The sequence below is a fragment of the Danio rerio genome, chromosome 17 (assembly GCF_052040795.2).
Source record: "Danio rerio strain M-AB ecotype USA chromosome 17, GRCz13ab, whole genome shotgun sequence".
Taxonomy (NCBI): domain Eukaryota; kingdom Metazoa; phylum Chordata; class Actinopteri; order Cypriniformes; family Danionidae; genus Danio; species Danio rerio.
Window position 1 is genome coordinate 48,238,694 of NC_141037.1, and position 15,046 is coordinate 48,253,739.

Here is a 15,046-nt window from a genome sequence, read left to right on the forward strand (position 1 = left end):
AATTATAGAAACTAATTGGTAATTTTTTGATTACATGAGATACTAATGATCTAATCCGATTCAATTATTTAGGCTAAGCTAAAAGTGTTCCCACCAGCCCGGAGATTGGCTGAATGGTAAAACTCTACAGTTTGACTTTTTGGCCTATTTATAAAACAAAAATTGGCCTATTTATAAAACAGTGTTCCTTTAATGTTAAAGATAAAAGTCCCCTACAGCTTCTATGGTCAGAGGGTAAATCATTTTTTTTGGTACTAACATAAATGTTTTTGCCAGGTAAATAAAAAGAAAATTACATTAACACATGCTCCATAAACCCTTTTGTGTGAAAACACAAATGTTTATGATAATCCCGTAAGAGCACTCAAGGCACACCAGTGTTGCAAATAACAAGAGTTTAAAGAGGTCATTGATTTCTAGAAAAAACAAATGCAAGATTTGACAATGCACTTTTTTTAAACTAAAAATGTTGGTCAAAAATATAAAATAAAGACCATACACAATTAAAAATAAATTACCTTTATTCCAGCGTTGCCATTGTCCAGTTTGTGAAGGCTATAAGGCAACCTGGACTTTTCTCCTTGAACAAACGGGTCATCGAACGCTCGACCGTGAAACTTCTTAAAGCCGTGAACTGTGTTCTTAAAGTTAGTAATAATCTGCAGAGCACAGGTTTCAGAAGTACTTTGATCATTAACATACTTCAGAATTCACAAAGTATGAATCATACATATCACTTCATACCTGACTTTTAGCAGCATTTCCAATGGTCCTGTTTTTAGAGGCCAGTGAAATACACGCTCTGTCGAGAGAGATGACATAAATGTATCATACATTGTGAAGAAACAGCCTCCATATTTTATTTCCAAACTGATGCATTATAGAGTATATGGAGGAGCAGGGTGCGGATCAGCACCTTGGACAGCGTCTCCACAAGAGCCTTTTCCTGAGTCAAAAACTGTGTTGCGGTGTGAAATGAGCTTCTGAGATTTGAAAAGGTATGTTAAGGCATATCGAGACTGCCAGCAGGTGGAGGTTTTCAAAGTAACTTCTCACAGGAGGGAGCAGGATGACTTCTGCATTTTAGAGTGGCTAGATTTATGACTGGCACTGTCAAAATCCCTAAGCAATCATCTGATTCTGTGTTTTTTATACTTTACTTTAATAATTTATCCATTATAACAGTGCAATCAATGTAAATTTAAGTGCATTTAAAAGTGCCAGTTAAAGAGATTGTTCACCAAAAATAAAAATTCTGTCATCATTTACTCATCCTCCACTTGTTCCACTGTTTGAGTTTCTTTAGTTGAACACATAGGAGGATATACTGAAGACGAATGACAGAAAAACCAAAAGCCATTGCTTTCCATGTTGTGTTTTATTCCTGCTATTGATGTAAATGGCTGTTCTTTCAGACATTCTTAAGAATATCCTGTCTCGTGTTTAACATAAGAAAGATATTTGAAAGACACTTTTGGGGTAAACTGTTCCTTTAAGACTTACCATGATTGATAGCGTTATTACCATATTTATTATTAACATTCATGTGATACCAGAAACCTGTAGTCTTTAAAGTTTAATGCACTCTTTATGGCTTAAGATGTCAAAAACACAAAGACCATCAAAGGTTTTATATTTTATTACATCACCTGATATTTAGGTATGCTGGGTTTGGTATGAAGTCTAACAAAAAGATAAAGATCTTATCTCTTACAATATCATTTTCACAGCACCAAAGAAAATATATAATATCTCATTTAAACTAAAATCAACTGAATCATTAAGCTGAGTATTTGTGAATTTGTGTTGGACAATTTCCCTGCTGCCATTTTCTCAGAATCCTTTTCCATAATTTCAATTCATATAAATCAGTATTGAATAGATACAATAATCTTTTACAACAAATAATAATAATTTGAATTGATCCAAACTGATTTTCAATCTAGCAACACGGTGGCTCAGCGGTTGGCACTGTCGCCTCACAGCAAGAAGGTTGCAGTTGGCACTTCTGTGTGGAGTTTGCATGTTCTCCCCGTGTTGCTGTGGGATTAATTCCATTGTGGCGACCCCTGATGAACAAAGGGACTAACCTGAAGGAAAATTATGACTTTCAATTCCATCTTTTAGATCGTCATTGTCAGACATAAAATATGTTTTATAGTAAATAATAACAGCCATGTTTGGATTTCAGTAGGCATTTTGTTTATTCATAACTACTAACTAAAACCAAAACAGCGTACAACTTTTGACTTAATGATGTATTGTTGCAAAATATTGTTAAATGGAACAAAGCTAACGTGAATAAGCTAACAATAAACCGTTGTGTTTATTAACCAATGTTAACCCATTTGAATACTGTAACAAATACATATCCCATTATATTTATATATAATTCACTTTTTAATCAAATGTAAGCCACATATTTGTCTAAAAAACACCCGTCATCATCTCAGTTTAATTGCAGAGCAAATTTTAAAGTTGTTTGACAGATTTATACTTCATATTTCTGTCATCCACAAAAACTGGTGTTGCATGATAAACTGAGGATGCGCTAACGACATAATTCGATTTCAATAAGCACTGCAGTGACCTCCTACAACACCTCAACTGTCAATAACGTTACCCCTTTAGGCCATTGGTCTAAAAGGTCGTGTTCTAACAATACTGTATAAATATCAAGTTTTACAGCGTTTTAATATGATTTGTCGAACAGCCGCGCCCAGCCGAGAGAGCGTGGATTTGTCGACTGAACACCTACAGTACAGCACACGACGCCGCGGTCGGTCACAGTCTCGTGGATCTTTCTCCCCATGCAGGGTGTCGGATTATACGGTTCACGTGCACTAGTGAAAGCCACAAACAGTCATTCTGGTCAACTCTACATGTGAATGGCGTGAGAGAATCGTGTCTATCAAATGAAGGACAAAGACTTTTAGCATTTTAAGCCAACTAGAAAGGTTAAATAAAACATCAAAGCAGCCCACTTTCACCACAGACACGTTTCGAGGCGTACAAACATTGGATTAGGTTTAACTTACAACACTTTTTCGTTTTACGCAAAATGAAGGGGCTTTAGCATCTTTCTAACTAAACTGACAGTCGCAAAGTGCACTGGCTCGGGAACTCGGCCAGCTAGGCAACAGCAAACGTTGCGTAACGACACACAGCATCATTTTACAACAAGGGATGGCAAGGCTATACTTACGGAGTGCATCTGTCACTGTATTCATTTGCAATGGTTTCAATGCCGCCGCTCCTGGCAACAGCGATGTAACAGTTCTGGAAACCCACATCAATTCCCACCACAGACATGTTCAGTCCTTATTTCTTTATTCTTAACACCTTCGGTCCAGTTTTAACAGTGTGCAGCTGGGTGGAATAAAAAAAACACACAACACCCCTATTCTACAGTATGTGCGCTAGACGAATCACTCGCTATTATGTAAGTCGGGCTTTTTATAGATAATTCTTCGCCTCTAATCCTTGCAGAGAGAACGCTTTACTGCATTCTTGCAGCCTCCACTGATAATGTCAACCGGCAATATGGGTAAACCTGCGCATTTGTCAAGAGCCTGGAATTGAGTTTAGCCCCGCCCTCGGCGAGTTCTAATTGGCTACTGGATGGCGATGAACAGTTCGATTGGCGCAGCCTCACATATAAGGACGAAAAATCTAGAACCTGGCGATAGAAGCTCGCATTTTTACGTCACTGGGAATGACCGTGCAGTTAAACGACCTATGAGAATGTCAGGGGGTCCATCTCTGGATGTGGGAATGGAAAAAACATATATTATTTTACAAAATAAGTACATGTTATGTAACATACACATATACATACATAGCCTACATACATACATACATGAATTAATGCAAAAAAATAATGATTTTTTTAAATTAAGAATGAATGAATTACTATTATCAACATATAAGCAATCTAAAATATCTGTCACTAAACTTGTGAGATGACAATTTTCACATTAAAGAAATGAGTTCAAAATGTTAAGTTTAATAATGTACATATAATTATTCTATCAGCTGTGAACTTGTTTTGCAGTCGAAGTAATAATCAGATTTATTCATTTATTTATTTATTTATTTATTTATTTAAAAAGTTCAAAGCCAGGTAAAAGGGTCGTTTGGTTTAGCAACAAGGTTTCAAAAGCATTTTCCAGCGAGCCACAAACAATGAGAAACAAAGCAAAGTGGATGAATTGAAAGAAAAAATGCACCTAAATATTCAGCTTTCTAAATAAATTTTGCTGTTAAAATGTTCACTGCACTTTTGCTTGCTTATTTAATATTACTATTTATTTCTTTTATATTATTTATTTCTTTAATATTATTTATTTCTTTATTGTTATTTATTTATTTGTTTGTTTATTTGATTTTACTTACTTATACTTACCTTTACTCAGTTAATGTTCAGTGTCCATTTGCTTGCTTATTTAATATTACTATTTATTTTATTAATGCATTAATTTATTTGTTTTTTGTTTGACTTAACATACTTATACTTACTTACATTTACTCAGTTAATTTTAACCAATTAAATATTACTTGCTTAATTATTACCAAAAAACTATAGAATACCTTAAAGGGTATTTGTTATTACTCAAATGTAATCATTGATATCTAATTACGATGGAACTTTAGCTTATTTAAATACATCATCCGTTTTATTTATTAATTTAATAAAATAAAATGTGCAAATCACAGGAATACAGGAACATGGTCAGGAATACAAGGATAAACATAAACATTCACACATTGAAAGAGCAGACAATATATATTACTAATATATAGGCTTGTTTTTATTATATTTTTAAATTATATTTTACTTCTTATTTTATTTCCTTTTTTCCATTCCCTTTAAACCTGTTTTAACACATTTAAACTTGTTTTTAATCATTTAATTATTTATTGTTTTTATTTTTATTTTATTTTCTTGTTTCTTTTATTCTTGTTTATGTAAATCACTTTTTGAAATTTGTTATTTAAATAAACTTGCAAAAGTTCCATTTAAGGCAGGGGTGCCCAAACCTTTTTGTATGAATGGCCAAAAACCAAATAATCGAGAGCCCTGGGCTGAAATATACTAAACAACATTACATTAAAGTTGTCATGGGTAATTTCCTATTTTATTTCAGGATATCTCAAAATAAATAGAAAACATTACTTTATAACATTCTAACTAATGCTGTGTAACTTTTTAAGTTTTAACTTATTGCAATAAAAACATAAACAATCACATTTATAACACAGCAGATTTCAATGCTGAATACACTTTTCAAGCAGAATCTGCCTTTAACTTGATTTGCTAACCAATTTTCTGCATTGTCGGGTGACAGTGTGTACATTTAACCCAAATCTAAATTATTTACACCACTGAATTGAAACATTTAATAGCAGTTAGCTTTTAACAATAAAACAAACAAACATACAAACTAGATTAAAGGGTTACATTAAATTTGAATGGACAATATCAAAACCATCCCAATCATTCTCCCTCTTCTCATATGAGATGATGGGCCAAATTAAAGGATACCATGGAACAACTTTGGCCCGCGGGCCTTAGTTTGGGCATCTCTGCTTTAAGGATTGTATCGTATAGTCTTTAACTTGCCTTGCCTAGGCTTATGCGCTAACAAGTGGCTACTAATCTTCACATTACAAAAAAAGAACAGATGCAAAAAAGTAACAAATAACATACAGAAATAACACCATTACATAAAGATAAAGTAAACCGAATGATGAATAACTAAATATAATTTAAAAAGGGGGCTAGGGTTTTTCCTATAGCGTATATATTTTGTTTTATAAAAGACTGCAGATGAATTGCACTTTTTGTTTTCATTATTTTCAGGGCTTTTATCTAAAAATATAAATAAATTAATCGGTCTCTATGCGGTACTTCATTTTTGGGAGATGTTTATTTCGGATTCGCACTTTTATTATGAAAAGCAAACTGTACTCCTCACAACCGGATATCATCTATGTTGTCATACGTCGAGAGGCTGGGATCAGGAAGTAGGCTTGTAATGTACTATTTTGATTGAGCCCGTCGCTGTTCAGCTGTACAGTTCTCGAGTTTAAAATGGGGCTTTTTGGAAAAACACAAGAAAAACCACCAAAGGACCTCGTAAGTGAAACGTCGTTGACGGTGGACGACGATAATAAACGGGTTATACTTAATATCCCATTGTAAATAACAGCAGGCCTATAAATAGCTCGCTTGTCATATTTGTTGGTAACATGATTGAATGACGTAATGCCTTCTTCATTCGTTTCTTAAACGAGGTGTTTTTTGACTTTTGTTCAACTCTTTGGTCTGTACGTGGCTTGTTATCAAAAATATTTTCGTTAAATCTGATTCAAGCGTTTGTTGGTGAAATCACAACAGGTTGCTGATGTGAAACTGTTCAATTCTTTTCCACAGATCAATGAATGGTCTCTCAAAATCAGGAAAGAGATGAGGGTCATTGACAGACAGATCCGAGGTTCGGCCTGAGTAAACTTTGTTTTTCTTTTGACCAACTGATGTCTATTAATGTTCAATAAGGTAACTGTGCTGTACTTTACAGAAGTTTTAATGGTGTCTATTGTATTTTTCTCTTAAGATATTCAAAGAGAAGAGGAAAAGGTGAAGAGATCCATCAAAGATGCCGCAAAGAAGGGACAGAAAGATGTTTGCATCATCCTGGCAAAAGAAATGATTCAGTCAAAGAGAGCCATCAACAAGCTCTACGCCTCGAAAGCCCAGATGAACTCTGTGCTGCTCAGTATGAAGAACCAGTTGTGTGAGTATAGCTGTTCATTTACGCATACAACTAGTTGAGGACAACATTATGGCCCTCTTGTGAAATTTTAATTAGTATTGTTTAATTATTTATTTAATTAGTATTGGGATTTTGGAGTGTCTATTCAGGCTAAATGCAAGTAGCGCACCTCGTTGGAATAAGCTAATTGAGACATTCCCGCCCATTACCGTTTCATTGACAGAGACAGCATAACTAATGAGAGCATCATACAGCAGCATGAGTGGCGTAGCTCGTAAAGCACATAGCAACTTGTTTTGAGGCGTTTGATCATGAACCCAGTTCAAACCCATAGTCTGATGAACTCATTTTCCCCCACTACATATCTGATGTTGTTTACTCTTCACAAGTAGGAATTCATTAATTAATGTGTGGATTATAGAAGATTCTGATTCATAGAACTGGATTGGAGAGATGTTAAATCCAAATCATATGCATTATAAGTGTGTAGAAAGTATATAAATGCCCTTAAATATAATTTTTTTTTGTACTGCTTCAGTAAACTTGAACAAGTAAATTAAAATCCATTAATTTTCACTAGTTTTGTTAGTATATTTTTTTTCAAAGTATGCTTTAAACATTTGTTAAATCTCTGTAGACTAGAAATATATTTACTGTATATCATTTACAATAAAAATGCAGGCAATACATTACAGATACAGTTTATTTTAAAAATAAATATTTTGTTATTCCTATTTTTTTTATTTAACAATAGGGGTGCGACCAGGTAGGGGCCTACAAGACATTGTGCCCAGGGGCCTCTGAATTTTTTTTATTAGGGCATTGGATGGAGGGGACGTGTCCCCACCAATATCCACCAATTACTGGATTGTCCCTACCAATAATTTAATCGACTTCAGAATGAAATCATGCTCCGTCAACCGACACATGCACAAATTCAAGTTTGCTACGAGTTCACCCTAATAATATTAACCAAGACTGTGCAATTAACCAAAATTTGGTTTTACTTTTGGCCTCTATGATTATGAAAAACAATAATCGGGATAAAATAGTTAAATTGTGTCACACACCTCTCTAAATTTCTTCTAAATTTCTATTTCTCTTACCTCCTCAAAGCCAGACTGCAGTAAAATCATGTAAATTGACTTTTGGAGCATGGGACACAATTTTCATTTGTATTATTAAGTATTTATTTTATATTATTAAGTTTTTTTATTCATATTTTTAAAAGCACAAAACATCCGCTTTAGCGATGTATGTCCTAATCTTTGCCCTTGTGTTCATCAACAGATTTTTAAACATAATCTTTTTATTAAATAATTTGTTTTTGTCTTTGCCATCTTGACATCAAATGCTATTTTTTAGTTATTTTAAAATTAAAATTTTATTAAATTAAATTAAGTTCTGTAGACAATCACAAAATTATTTTATATCATTAATTATTATAATTTCTTAGTAATAATAATAATAATAAGTATAATATTGATCTATTGAGCTATGATTATGTTTTATTTTCTAGCCAAACTAAAAGTAATGAGCCTTTCTTCAGAAAAAAATCAGTAGGAAATACTGTGAAACCTTACTTTCTCTGTTATACATCAAGTGAAAGATACTTTTAAAATAACAACATTTCACAGGAGGGCTAATATTTCTTTATCTGGATATGCACTGAAGGATCACAGATTATATTGAGTTTTATATAATATTTATAAATCAATCTGCCAAACATTTTAACAACACTGATTTCAGTCAGCCTAAATGACATTCTAACTTGAATTTAATTAGATGGTCATATTAAAATAGAAGGTATTAGCAAATGGTTTGTTACCTTTTAATAATAAATAGTAAATAATGTGCAATTAGTTGGATAAATAAATACCAATAAGACTTATAATTTAGAAAATCTGTCATGCAAAGGTAAGACTGAGAAATGGAATATATTATGACAAGATAACAATCATATACTTCTACATTAAGATAAACGAAAAAAAGAAATGTTAAATGTATGTGGTGGATTGCCAGTTTCCACACTACTGAAGATTTGAACAACTAATACAAAGACAATACTACAATTTGGTTGATTGCAAATGTTTCTAGACAGTTCTTCTTTTTTTTTTGCTTGATTTTCAGTAGCTATTTAAAATCATGTTTACACAAAACATGATATTTATAAATGTAAATATAATTATCAAAATATTTGTGTCCGCATTGACGAAAGATAAAAATCTGTTTATTGTCCGATCTACTTTTCATATGGCATTACCCCCTTGTAACCAGCAGGTGGCCTTAGTGTGCTACTAGCCCAAATGACCAGTGAATCCAGCTCGTGTAGCTTACCCTATCTAACCATTCAGTGAATTAAACAAACACATTACGTGTAGTAAAAAAGCATAAATAATTTTGAAAGAAGGGAACATAAAGATGCCAAAGATATACTGAATACCTGAGGAAGTTTTCTGTTTTTACATTCCCAGCCTGGTTTACATAAGTTCTATTTCTGTTTTTATAATTATTTTGCATGATATAACCGACTGTTTCCAAAATAGCCAAGGTAGTTTAACATCAAGCAGAGCTTCTTCATGATGTTGTCTGTAGCTTTAAGTTGTGCGTGCTCTTTATTTTTTAATGGATTCCAACTGACTGTATGTGTTTTATCATTCAACAGCTGAGAAATAAATCATTCTAAAGTGATCCCAATTATATTGTTTCTTTACACCTTCATCATTATACAGGGTGGGCTATTTATATGGAGACACCTTAATAAATTGGAAATGGTTTGTGATATTAACATCCGGTTTGTGGCAAATTACTATATGTGAGGGGGCAAACTTTTTAAGATGGGTGGTTACCATGGTGGCCATTATGAAGTAGGCCATCTTGGATCCAAGTTTTGTTTTTTCAATAGGAAGAGGGTTTTTTGAAAAATCAAACTCATTGGGAATTTCACAAGAAAATAATGGTGTGCTTGGTTTTAACGTTACTTTATTCTTTTATGAGTTATTTACAAGTTTCTGACCACTTATAAAATGTGTTCAATGTGCTGCCCATTGTGTTGGATTGTCAATGCAACCCTCTTCTCCCACTCTTCACACACTGGAAGCAAGACTGCAGGAGAAATGCCAGCACTGGCTTCCAGTATCCGTAGTTTCAGGTGATGCACATTTTGTATCTTCACACCATAGACAATTGCCTTCAGATGACCCCAAAGATAAAAGTCTAAGGGGGTCAGATCGGGAGACCTTGGGGGCCATTCAACTGGCCCACGATGACCAATCCACTTTTCAGGAAACTGTTCATCTAGGAATGCTCGGAACTGACACCCATAACATGGTTGTGCACCATCCTGCTGGAAAAACTTAGGGAACGTGCCAGCCTAAGTGCATAAAGAGGGAAACACATCATCATGTAGCAATCATGTAGCCTTGAGGTTTCCATTGATGAAGAATGGCCGCACTATCTTTGTTGTCTATGGTGTGAAGATACAAGATGCAGCACCTGAAAATACGGATTGCTATTACTGTCTGAAGAGTGGGAGAAGAGGGTTGCAATGACAATCCAAAACAATGGGCAGCACATTGAGAACATTTTATAAGTGGTCAGAAACTTGTAAATAACTCATGAAAGAATAAAGTTATGTTGAAATCAAGCACACCATTGTTTTTCTTAGGAAATTCCCAAAAAATTTGATGTGTCAAATGACCCTCTTCGTATTGAAAAAACAAAAGTTGGATCCAAGATGGCCGACTTTAAAGTGGCCACTATGGTCACCACCCATCTTAAAAATTTTGCCCCCTCACATATACTAATGTGCCACAAACAGGGTGTTAATATAATCAACCATTCCCATTTTATTAAGGTGTATCCATCTAAATGGCCCACCCTGTAGTCTAGCTGTGATCTGAACTCTGCTGTTGTTTTACATTCATAACGATTTGTAGAACAAAGTCTTAATCGTTATCTAAATAGTTACAGTAACAGCCCTTAAAAAGCATGTTAATGCTTTGTTAACATCAAGACATTTGTTTCCAACCTATTAGGCCTTATTCTGTGAGAACCTGCATGATGTACATTCTCCCTTATTTATCTTGAATGCTATTAAACTACTTTTAACACAATAAAGGTAATTAATACATTTGTGCACTTCTTTTCCTTTCCAGCTGTATTAAGAGTGGCTGGTGCCTTGCAGAAGAGCACAGAGGTCATGAAAGCCATGCAGAGCTTGGTTAAAATCCCAGAGATTCAAGCCACCATGAGAGATCTCTCAAAAGAAATGATGAAGGTACTATCCTTGCTTAACATTCTGCACAGAACTTTCTCCATCAGAGCATTTAACATTATTAACATGGAGCACTCGTTCTGCACAGGCTGGCATCATAGAGGAGATGCTGGAGGATACGCTGGAAGGGATGGATGATGAGGAGGAAATGGAGGAAGCAGCAGAGGCCGAGGTCGACAAGATCCTCTTCGAGATTACAGCCGGTAAGGAAGTACGGGATGTTCAAATAGGCACTTTAATTTCAACTTTCTAGATTTTCGTTGGTATGAAAAATATTTGGGTAGCAAATCATGTGAAATTACATAATCCGATAATAAAATAATTATTATTATTGTTTTTTATGTTGTTTATTTATTATTATTTATTCATTTAATTAATTTTATTTTATATTTATTATTATTTTTATAAGTAATTAATTTGATTTATTTTGTATTTTTATTTATATATATATATATATATATATATATATATATATATATATATATATATATATATATATATATATATATATATATATAATTATTATTATTATTATTATTTATTTATTGTTTTTGATAATTTCCAAGAGAGAAAGAAATTCATAAATGTTTAGACAGCTATATTTTCATTTTTGGCTAAGCTATCCCTGTTTTTTTTTTTTTTTGTCAGTAAGGTGCTTTTCCAAATAATTTGATAAACATGTTTTTTCAGAGGTAATCTGAAAGCAAATTAACCTAAAAACCTATATTGTAAAATGTAATATATCGTTATGTTACATACTAAATGCAGTATATTACTATATTACTAACTAAATTGCTAACTAATTACTATATTGCTAGTTATCATACGAACTAAAACTAACAAAAATTTCACAAGGGATCCTGAAAACTCTTTAAAAAGTTATTTAAAATTAAATAATCAAAATTAATTGATAACTAAAATAATCGTAAGTACCTGCCTACAAAATAGCAACTTTTAATTTGTTGTCAGTTTTAGTATGTGGTTTAACTACAGACGAGAAAACTTAAAATAGGAAAACCTTCGAAACTCTTTTTCCATTTTTTTTGAGCAAGATGCTAATGGTCTAATCTGATTCAATGATCTATGCTAAGCTAAGCTAAAAGTGCTCTTGCCAGAGCTGGAGATCAGGCACGTGCACACATAGGGCTCAACCTGTGCAGTGCACATGCCCTTTTTAGTCTTGGATAGAAAGTGCCCTTCCAAAATGATCAAAATTGCCCCCGCGACACATACCGCCCTTCAGTAGGCGCGCGACAACACCACTGATCAGAACGTGCGCGACAACACCTCCCCCCCACCACCACCACCACCCCACCCCCCCCTCTTCAAAAAAATTATCCTGCACATGCCCTTTGGACAGTCTCTGTACGGGCCTGCTGGAGATTGTCAGGATATAATGTGCTGATCTCTAAAAAAAAAAAAAAAAAAACTAATGTTCATTTAAGTACCCACACTGTGAACAAATAAAAAAACCCGATTACTTACCAAAATTGTTTAGTAGAATCAAATTACATTTTTTAGTCAGCTAAACTTAAGTCAAACTAACTAAAAATATTAAGTTAAACTTATTAACTTATTTAAAATACTTTTTGCTACATAATTTTTTACATTTACAGTGTAGTTTACTATGCACTTAACAATCATTAACCTAGGAAAAAGCTAAAGGTATTGCTTTGTTCAAAAACAGGTGCACTTGGAAAAGCTCCCAGCAAAGTCACAGACCTGCCTGATCCAGTGGCGATTGGAGCCACTGCAGCTCCAGAAGAGGAATCGGAGGAAGAAGAAGAGATCGAGGAGATGCAGTCCAGACTAGCAGCGCTGAGAAGCTAAAACACACATCTTTCTTACCCTCGAGCTCCATATAGGCATAGACTACATATCTCACCTCCTATGTAGCTTTTTTACTCATATCACAGTCAGCACATTAATATAGAACTTCAAACAAAATGAACAAAGTAGAAATAGAATAGAATGAGATCATTATATTATATTATATTATATTATATTATATTATATTATATATTGTATTATATTATCAATTGAACAGCGAAGTCGGATATATTTATTAAACTTATATATAGCCTGTTTGAAATCATTCACTTTTTACTTATGCCAATTTTATTTTTTAGCTCTTTTGACTCCTTTGAAACTATGCCTATAGTTCAGCAGCTTATCCAAGGATCCTCTGTTGTGCAGTGGTGTCTTATCGGTGTCGGTCTTGGTCATTTTTGTCTCTGTTGTCGAATTTGCAGTTTTTATCTCAAGCCTTAACTAGGCTAAGTGAATAGTTCCTTCCTAAATCCGGTAAATGGGGTTTTACTGAGTAGGACAATTTCATGAAAGCCATCACTTGTAAATCTTGTACAAATACCGAATATATAAATATCTCTGTTTGCATTGTTATTTTGTAAGTAAAGTAGACGGAAAAGTATACGAAAGCAAAACAGGCGTTGAATTAAAGAACGGTTGTGCTTGATAACTGACTGCTGTTTATGGTTCATCCCATTTCTCTCTTTGCTTTTTTTTTTTTTTTGCTTTGATTTGATTTGTAGTTTATATCCAAAAGTTGCCACTTTAGAGTGTTTTTATTATGCTTTTGCTTTAGATGACTGAACATATCCAGTGTTTACCACTAATCATGATGCAAATGTCTTTTATTCATGAACTTTTCAGCCCATTTTATACTTATTGTATAGTCTGAAAAGTCAGTGAGTATGTCAACATGACACCAATACTCCGATTTTACTCTGATTAAGAGTCTACCATGTAAACCGATTTTTGATTGGCCCAGGCCAAATGAAGTCATAATCGAACTAAATATAAATACAATTGAAACCTATTTCAATCGAACTAAATATAAATCCAATTGAAACCTATTTTAGTCGCATTATTGACGTGTAATACAGACATGTACACTACCTGACAAAAGTCTTGTTTATGATCCCAGTTGTCAGAGCCACAAATAATAATTTGATCATATTGGCATGATCATATATTAATTTGGTAAAATAAGCATGATCTAGAGGCCTTTGCATATCATATAAGCCACATCTCATACCAAATGATAAACTTGAAGTCAAGTTATTGTTACGTTCCTTCCCCTTTTGTCAAGGGTTGGGGTAGGAAAACAACAAAGAAAATTAAAATTTAAGAAAAAGAAGACCAAATTAATGAATTGTGTAAAGGTTAAATAAAAATTGAGGAAACACTTCAATCCTCTGCCTCAGAAGTGTGAAACAACCACAAGAGTAAACTCAAATCTTTTATTCTTTTGTTCTCATTCAATAAACAATAAATGAAGCATAAGTCTTCGGGAGAAAGACTAACCAAAACAACAAACAAAACAGATCTAGCTTAGGAGTACTAAATAACCTAGTTTCAGTTAAAAGAAAAGAAACAAAATAGGGCTATGCAATTAATCGAAAATCCGATTTCGATTTTGGTTTCAAACGATTATGAAAAAGCATTAATCTAAATAACTAAAGTTGACTTAACGTGAGCACTTTAATGGTCAAATAGGTGTCAAAACGCGTGTTTAGTGATTATTCATAATAACCCTCATTTGTGTAATAAACAAACGAGTTGAGGATCAAAAGACACGTGAAAGAGAAACCATTAAAGTGACAGCGCGAAATATTCCTGCTGCCACTTGTTTTTATCATTAATCAAACAACAAGAAGAAAAATCCCTCTCTACTCTTGACTGAAGAATTTTTGTAGCTAAGTATTTTTCTTAGGGTGAAGATACTTAAAGCACAGTTTGTTTCATATTTTTATTCTATTGTATTTATCTTTCCTTTGCAGTCAGAATTATTAGCCCTCCTGAATATTAGCAACCCTTTTCCTGCCCAATTTCTGTTTAATGGAAATAAGTTTTTTTTTTTTTTACTTATTTATAAACATAATAGTTTTGATAATTAATTTCTTTTATCTTTACTATGATAACAGTACATACTATTTTACTAGATATTTTTAAATACAAGCATTCAGATTAA

The 15,046-nt window shown here is 33.4% G+C and overlaps 2 protein-coding genes across 4 annotated transcripts in view; one reads left to right on the top strand and one right to left on the bottom strand.

Annotated features, from left to right (window-relative positions):
• Nucleotides 1-3,545, bottom strand: part of hspa4l (heat shock protein 4 like) — a 35,926-nt gene extending 32,381 nt beyond the window's left edge. For both annotated transcript variants that reach the window (XR_015513755.1, XM_087290995.1), the window contains exons 1-3: nt 3,206-3,545; nt 745-802; nt 519-659 (exon numbers count right to left, since the gene is read on the bottom strand). Coding sequence is in view for 1 of the 2 variants with exons in the window: in XM_087290995.1 (XP_087147121.1) it covers nt 519-659; nt 745-802; nt 3,206-3,312 (306 nt within the window). In the remaining variant the exon portion in view is untranslated. The remainder of the gene's footprint in view (nt 1-518; nt 660-744; nt 803-3,205) is intronic.
• Nucleotides 3,546-6,029: 2,484 nt separating this feature from the next.
• On the top strand, nt 6,030-13,531 carry chmp3 (charged multivesicular body protein 3). 2 transcript variants are annotated; one of them, XM_087288867.1, is made up of 6 exons: nt 6,030-6,330; nt 6,437-6,497; nt 6,618-6,797; nt 10,934-11,055; nt 11,141-11,255; nt 12,740-13,531. In XM_087288867.1, the coding sequence occupies exons 2-6, from the start codon at nt 6,470-6,472 to the stop codon at nt 12,880-12,882; spliced, it is 588 nt and encodes a 195-aa protein (XP_087144993.1). In that variant the 5' UTR covers nt 6,030-6,330; nt 6,437-6,469; the 3' UTR covers nt 12,883-13,531.
• The last annotated feature ends 1,515 nt before the right edge of the window (nt 13,532-15,046 follow it).

Coding starts and splice junctions, on each gene's coding strand:
- chmp3 (XM_087288867.1), top strand. CDS start 6,470: ATGAGGGTCATTGACAGACAGATCCGAG. Junction 6,798..10,933: donor CAGTATGAAGAACCAGTTGT/GTGAGTATAGCT, acceptor TTTCCTTTCCAG/CTGTATTAAGAGTGGCTGGT. Junction 11,256..12,739: donor CCTCTTCGAGATTACAGCCG/GTAAGGAAGTAC, acceptor GTTCAAAAACAG/GTGCACTTGGAAAAGCTCCC.